General features: G+C 39.7%; 1 protein-coding gene across 1 annotated transcript in view; it reads right to left on the bottom strand.

Moving 5' to 3' along the window:
• Positions 1–8,237, bottom strand: part of FGGY (FGGY carbohydrate kinase domain containing) — a 694,306-nt gene that overhangs the window by 249,120 nt on the left and 436,949 nt on the right. The window contains 1 exon segment of the mRNA XM_007947412.2: positions 7,014–7,117. Coding sequence (XP_007945603.1) covers positions 7,014–7,117 — 104 coding nt within the window.

Raw genomic sequence — 8,237 nt, 5'->3', positions numbered from 1 at the left:
CTACCAGAGCTCCCCATAGAATCATTCAATATTCCAACTCAAAGCTTTTTTTCTTCAGTTCTTTCAGCTTGAGAAATGCCACACATTCTTTTGATTTTCTAATGCCAGGTCTTTGCACATTTCATTATACTTTGCTTTCTCAAGCTACCTTTTGAAATCTTCTGTTCAACTCTCTTTTTCTTCCACTCTAAGTATTCTATGTTCAAGCACAAGTTTCACAGTTTCTTCTGACATCTTTTAGTCTTTTATTTATTTATAATAACCTTTATACTTTCTTCATATATGATGTCCTTGTCATCCCAGAACTCCTCTTACCTTAGGTCATTAATGTTAAATACCTCAAATCTATTTTTGAAGTGATCTCTAAACTTAGGTGGGATATACTTAAGGCTGTACTTTGGCTCTTATGGACTTGTTTTAATTTTCTTCTGTCAATGTTCTCTTCAAGTTAAACTTGGATGTGAGCAACTGATGACCTGTGCCACAGTCCCTTGGCCTTGTTCTGACTGATGAAATAGAGCTTCTCCATCGTCTTTTTCCACAGATGTAGTCTGTTTGATTGCTGTGTATTCCATCTGATGAGGTCTGTGTGTATAGTTGCCATTGTTGAAAAAAGGTATTTGCAATGAATAATGCTTTGATCTTTCAAAATTCTATCGTGTGATCTCCAGTGTTATTTCTATCACCAAAGCCATATTTTCCAACTACAGATCTTTTTTTTTTTTTTTTCTTTTTTCCCAGCTTTCACATTCCAATCACTAGTAATTATCAATGCATCTTGGTTGCATGCTTCATCAATTTCAGATTGCTGAAGTTGCAAAAATCTTCAATTTCTTCATCTTTGACACTAGTTGTTGGTGTGTAAATTTGAATAAAAGTCATATTAACTGGTCTTCCTTGCTGGTGTATGGATATTATCCTATTTCTGACAGCATTGCACAGATCTTTAAATGTTCTTTTTTTTAATAATGAATGTAATGCTATATTTCTTCAATTTGTCATTCCCAGCACTGTAGACCATATGTTAATCTGACTCAAAATGGCCAATTCCAGTCCATTTCAGCTCACCAGTGCCTAGGACATCAATCTTTATGGATTTCATTTCATTTTTGACAATTTCTGATTTTTCCTAGGTTCATACTTTGTATATTCCACGTTCCAATTATTAATGGATGTCTGCAGCTGTTTCTTCTCATTTTGAGTCATGCCACATCAGCAAATGAAGGTCCTGAAAGCTTTACTCCATCCACATCACTAAGGCCAACTTTACTTCCTAAGTTGTATTTTGAGTGCCTTCTAACTTGAGTGGCTCGTCATCTGGCACTGTTTCAGACCATGTTCCACTGCTAGTCATAAGGTTTTCAGTGGTCAAGCTTTTTTTTCTTTAAATATATAGATCACTAGGTCCGTCCTTCTTCCCAGTCTGTCTTAATCGTAGAAGCTCTGCTGAAATCTGTCCACCATGAGTGACCCTACTAGTATGTGAAATACTGGTGGTATAGTGTCTAGTATCACAGCAGACTTGAGCCAGCACAGTACAACAAACTGACAGATGAGTGGTGGAAGACAATACAGAAAGTTCCATATACCCCACATCCAATTTCCCCTAATATGTTACATTAGTATGGTATATTTGCCACAATTAATGATATATTGTTATTAAATAAAGTTGATACTTTACTCATATTCCCTTAGTTTTTACCTAATGTCCTTTCCCTGTTTCAGGAGCCCACCCAGGATATCACATTGTGTTTAGTTGTCAGGTGCCCTTAGGCTCCCCTTGGCTGTAATACTTTCTCACACTTTCCTTGTTTTTGATGACATTGATAGTTTTGAGGAATATTGATTAGGTATTTTGTAGAAGGTCCCTCAGTTGGAATTTATCTGATGTTTTTTCTTATAATTAGACTGGTATTATGTCTTTTGGAGAGGAAGCTCACAGAGGTAAAATACCATTCTCATGACTTCACATCAAGGGTACATACTATCACCATAACTTAACACTGTTGATGTTGATCATGTGAATTAAGTAGTGTTTGTCAGATTTCTTCACAAAACTACTCTTTTTCTCTCCTTTCCCATACTGTTCTCCTTGGAAGGAAGTCACTTTCCACACTTAAGAAGGAGGAAGTTATACTCCACCTTCTAGAAGGTATAACTGCATAATTTATTTAGAATTCTTCTGCATGATAGAATTTTCTGTTCTCAATTATTTATTGAATCATTTCTTAATATCCGTATGGACTCATGGATATTCATATTACACTCTGAGTTATAATCTAATACTACTTTATTTTGTTGCTCATGTTTTTAGGTTTTGTCCATTGGGAACTCCCTCAGTTAGCTTCCATGTTCCTCTGCAATACTCCCACCATGTGGAGTTTTTTGTTTGTTTGTTTTTGAGTACTTCCTTACTTTCTGATATTACAAGATGCTTCAGACTCACAGTGCATTTTTCTTGCTCCAGTCTTAGAATGAACCATTTCTTCAAGGAGCCTTTTTTTTTTTTTTGTTGTTGTTTTTGTTTTTATCAGAGAATGGTATTAGAAATCAAGATCTGGACACTAAGTGTTCTTGTAGCTAATAGCTAGTAGGTTCTCTTTGCTTCTAAGCACTCTCAGTTGACAGAGCTAGGAACTATATGCGTACATATCTATAAATATTTCTTTATGCATCCATCTGTATCTATATTAAGCTAAAACTGAGTTCATATTGATATCTCCAATTCTAACCCATTACCACATGGATTTCTGTAGTCTAGTACATGATTTTTAATAATAACATATCTAGTGTTTTGTTCAAGGCACAGTGAGAAGCTCTCTACATGGACTACCTCATTTAATCTCAAAACTTTACATGTAAATATTATAGGCCCCTTTTAATAGATGAAAAAACTGAGGCACAGAAAGATGAAGTATCTTACCTAAATTCACACAGGTAAGTAGTGGGGTTATCATATGAGCCTATGTCTTTGAGACTTGACATCCACTAAGTGGGAGAGTAACGCCATCCCGAAATTCATATAAACCGTTCAGAAAACTTCAGTTACAAGCAATTTAAGATGCAGATATACCTCTCAGCTCTCATCAACTATTGTTCTATTCAAACCTTACCTCTTCAATACTTCCTCCCCTTCCCAAGCCTCTCTCCCCATGTGACATGTTAACTGGAAGAGAAGTTGTCAAGTCACAACCTGCTTTGACAGCTCAAGAGAAGGGGTGCTGGAGAGACGGCAATGATCAGCTCCATGCTGACCTCATGACTTTTCAACCTCTGGCTAACCCCTCATGTGCACTATCTTGGGTTTTGGTGACTTGGTAGTAATTAACTCTGAACAAACAGCTCTGCTTTCATGAAGTTAAAAAACGAACAGTATTTTTTTTTCCCTTGTTAATTAAATCATCCACAAGGAAGATAAATGTGCAGCCCACACTTGAATCTACTGAAATATCAAAGGCCTGATTAGTAAGTCTTATGCTGAACCTCAGACTTTTTCCCCAGATTCCTGGAAGTAATAGGAATCTAGAGGTGGGGAGTGTCTAAGTATTTACCAATACTGACCTATGTGGTCATTCATTCATTCACTGATTCACTCATTTATTTTGGGTGATCTACACAGAAGCTGCCTGGCTGAAGCATAGAATGATCCTGGGAATCTTGTCTCACTCACCCTGCTGAATTGGAAACATCAGAATTGAACGGACAGGAAGAAAGAGAATCCTTCAGATCATGTTGAAAACTACCTTTTGAAAAACCCACAGTCCGCTTTGGTCCCTGTGTTCTGTTTGGTGAACATTTCCTGACAGTTGGAGGTTTAATTTGCCAGAACCACAACAAAGGGGGTCCTTGAGTTTCACTGGGAGTGTTTCCTCAGACCTGCACCTCTCTCAGACCTCACAAAGGTGTTATTGTTGCCAGCTTGCTAGGCTCCCAGCACCTGAGGGAGATCAAAGGATATTTTCCATACCAACATGACCACAGTCTCGCCCTCACGACATAACATTAAAGCTGATGATTAATCCCCTTGGCCCAGAAGGTCCCTTCCCACTCCCAAGTACAAAGGGGGTTGGGGGTGGGGACTTTATTTCAAGCACAATATAATCATAATAAACTGGCATTTTATGGCCCTCATTCATTGCAACCAACTGCAGCTGCCCATCAAACTCTTTAAGCCCAAACAGTTGCTTCATGTGAGTCTTTTGTATCACCAGGAAGGTTTACTAAGAATATCCACCATTTCTGAGTGTCTACTGTGTGCTGGGTATCTACCTATATAATGCATATTATCCATACTACAACCTCTGAGACTGGTATCATAATATCCAATCTGCTGGATGAGGAAACTGAGGTCCAGAGAGGTTAGGTAACTCATCTCAGGTCACAGAGCCAATAAGTCACCCACATATGGATTACCTGAAAGCCCTGGCTCCTCTACCCTCTATGGAAACATAAGCATGTACAATACAGTAAGGCTCCAAAGAGCTTGGGAATCAGCAGAGCTAGATTTGCGTTCTGAGCTCCAGTACTTAATACCTATGTAACTTTTTTAAATTTCCTGTACTTTTCTGTGCCTTAGTTTCCTCATTTGTAAAATGCATACTATAGGAAAATTCTGTATCATCCCAACATGCAAGCGGAATGAGAAGCAAGATATTACACAGTGAGGGAGCCAGGCACTCACATTCAGAAACCTGAAGGGAGTGGAGTAAAAATTCAGACTTCACAGGAGCCCCTGGAAACTAGATAGATGTGTCCCTGAGAAAGTGGGACATGATTTAACAGGTTTAAATCAATTTTCCTCAAAGACAAGTTAACAAATACAGAGGCCATGTCAAAGGAAATAAAGGCTGATGGCCCTGCTTGGGCACTTGATGGAGGTAGACTTAGGCTTCCGTAGTTCCCTCCACTGACAGCTACATCTTACCATCAGGCAGCTGCCAGGAAGAAATATGCTGAATTTTGAAACTTAGTAAAAGTAGTCCCATTTAAGACTTTTCCCAGAGCCCCAGAGAAATAAATAAAAAGCAACCATTTGTGAAGATATGGTATTTCCTTAAATTCAAGCACAAATGTCACCCCAGGAAGAAATCTGCTCTTCTGGAGCCCCTCCCAGGCAGAGTTGATTACTGTATCTTTTCTGCTCAGCAACAACAGTACTAGCAGTAAATACCTAACCCTTGTGAAGTGCTCACTGTATGTGAGGCATTCTTTGAAGCACTTTAGATATATTACAATGAAACCTGTGAGAGCCGGAACTCTATGGGACTGCCTTGTTTTTCCAGGTCTTGTAAGTTTTCAGCCTCTGACAAGATGCAGTCTTACCACTTTTTTTCAATCTTTTGTTTTAGTGGAAAATACTTCAATTCTCCTCTGATAGATTTCCCCTTCACATAGGTTCTGGCATTCCCAGGTTTTACTGTACCTTATTTAATCATCACACCACGAGACAGATAATATGACTCTCCATGTTTTGCAGATATGGAACCTGAGGCCCGGAGAACTTAAATAACTTTCCCAAGGGCCCACATTTAGTAGGTTTGGAAATCAATCTGGCTGGCTCTACTGTCTCTGTTAAATGAGATATTGTGTATGAGAATACCTCACACCATGCCTGGCACATAATAGGTGCTCAGTATTATAACTTCTTTGGCCAATAAGCATAAGGGAATACCTCAGTGAGATGAGTTGACATAATAGCCCCAATAATGGATTCAAACATACTGACAATCATGAAGACAATGTAAGAGTGGGTGCTATTTTGTCTTGTTATACATAAGGTTGCCTTGAGTAGAAGCCCACTCGACTGCAACTAACAACAGGATGGATTGACACAGTGGCTACAACAATGGGCTCAGGTATAGCAAGGGTTGTGAGCCTGGTGCAGGACTGGGCAGGGTTACATTCTGTTATATATAGGGCTGCTATGAGTCAGAGCTGACTGGATGGCACCTAACAACAACAACAACAACAACAAATCGAGTTCAATCTGAATCTGTAACTGTAATATCTGTTATAAATCTATCTTATCAGTTGAGGGCCCCATCTCATTCTTATGTCTCAGGATTTGGCATAGCACCTAACACAGAGCAGGAACTCAGTAAATAAGTAAATGTATTTATGTAAGCAAAATATTTAGTGATAAAAGAGGCTCAGTGGTCCCTAAGGTAACTAAACAGTTTGACATTGCGCCTGAGTGCTTCCAGCGTTGCTGTGATTCTGCACTGGATGGTGTCCCATTCCTATCCTTGCTCATCTGCCCCTTCTTTGCTCCCTCCCCCCACCCCAGTTAACTTCCTCCTCCTCCCCCACTCTCCCCTCTATTTTACTGATCTGGGAAAAATCCAAGGAGTCGTCCATCTAAGTTTAACAGAGTAATGACTTTTAAATAAAAATATGGTAGAAATGGGTACTTATCGAAATGGAATGCTTTCAGACTCATGCATTTAAAGAAGATATAAATTTTAGGGCAGACACTAAATTTTAACTGCAATCTTGGAGAAAGCCTTTCCACTAATTCATGGAGAAAAATTAACAAAGTGAAAATCGCTTATCAGTGTTCTTTTGAAGTCATGATATGCAGCCTAATTCTATAGATCATCAGGATGCTCCTAGAGAGATGGATTTATATTGATTGAGAGAGAGCTCAGAGGCCAAGGAAAACAGACATCCCTTTGCAGAGAAGACTGTGCTGCTCAGTAGGGACAGATCAGTGCTGAGAGCTCTGCTTTGCCATCTTTGGATTCTATCTCACCCCCCATGGCCGGGATCTCTAGCCAGGATGACGTCAAAGGCAGACACAACCTTTTCTACATGTTTTAAAAATGTGGTGTCTGGGAAAAGATCTAGCAGGTCTTAGCTAAACTGTTGAAGAGAGAGCTGGTCTTCTAGTTAGACAAAGCACAAGGAGGCAGGAAGGGAAAGGGAGATGGGAAGGAGCCAGCAGGTCAGGACCTCCTCCCAGGTTGCCCTTCACCCTTGCGTGCTGGTCCTGCCTTTGTGCTCAGCAGACTCACCCCCATGTGACAAGAAGATGTTCCACAGATCACAGCCAGCCGTGATGTCATGGGCTGTCCCTCACAGACTAGGCCATACCCCCTCACATCTGCTCCAATCACTCCTGTGAGAAAGCAAAACAAAACAAAATCCTCTTTGAAAAAAAAATTAAAATGAAAGAAAACTGAAATCAAGTATAATTTATTTATTTTTTCTCAAATAGCCAAACAACTTTGAGAAAAAGTCCTCCGTGTAGACCTGACTCAAACAGAAACAGACAGAGCACACTTCTCTGCCATGGGAAAGCTAAGAAACCTGTTCTGTTTTTGCTTTACCCTTCTCCATGTACAGCATTAAATCTTGTAATAATAACGGTCATTGTAATCATAATAATCAAAGCAGCAATTACCAGTTATTTGGTGCTCACTGAATACCAGGCATTGTGCTAAATATTTACATGTATAGACTCACTGTAGGTTAACCATGCCAAGAAGATAGTACTAATGCCACAGACATTAGTGGAAAAACTAAGTTATGCAGAGGATGAATGACTTGTCCCAGGTCACACCACTAGTCATGAGGAGAGCTGAATCTTAGATGCAGAGCACTCCAACTTCTCCATCTGATGCTAAGGGTCCTGAGGGTTATGCTCTATCTGTTAGTCACAGTTGAAGGTAGTCTGTTAGGTGAGCTGTGGCATTCCTGTTTTTGAAATATTGACTGCACTAAGGACCAGTTCTCAAAACAGTGGAATCTGGAATAACACATTACATTTTTATCTCAAAAGCAATACGATTTTTTGTCGAATGAATCTTTTTGGCATCTCTAGGAACCATTTGCTGGGTGGCAAAGACAGTTAAGTACTCTACTACTCGCTGAAAAGTTGGTGGTTCATACCTTCCCAAAGGCGGCTCAGAAGACAGGCCTGGTGATCTGCTTCTGAAAGGTCACAGTCTTGGAAACCCTACAGAGCAGTCCTACTCTGCAAATGTGAAGTCATCATGAGTCAGCATCGAATTGATGACCACTAACAACAACAGGTCACACCATTCTTACTATAACTTATCACAGAACCATAAATGTAAAGCAAAGAGTGACTAACAGTGAGTTCTTGTAAAAATGAATGCCTGGGATTTCCGGTAAGATGGTGGGATAGGCAGAAAGACTACAAAGACTGTCTTCAACAAAGAAAAGGGGAACCAATTAACACAGATACAGAAGATAATCCTGGACCCCTGAGCCTT

The sequence above is a fragment of the Orycteropus afer genome, unplaced genomic scaffold (assembly GCF_000298275.1).
Source record: "Orycteropus afer afer isolate SDZICR_OR568_19922 unplaced genomic scaffold, OryAfe1.0 scaffold00183, whole genome shotgun sequence".
Lineage (NCBI taxonomy): Eukaryota > Metazoa > Chordata > Mammalia > Tubulidentata > Orycteropodidae > Orycteropus > Orycteropus afer.
The sequence above is the reverse complement of the archived record's forward strand: the minus strand, read 5'-3'. Positions and strand labels throughout refer to the sequence as shown.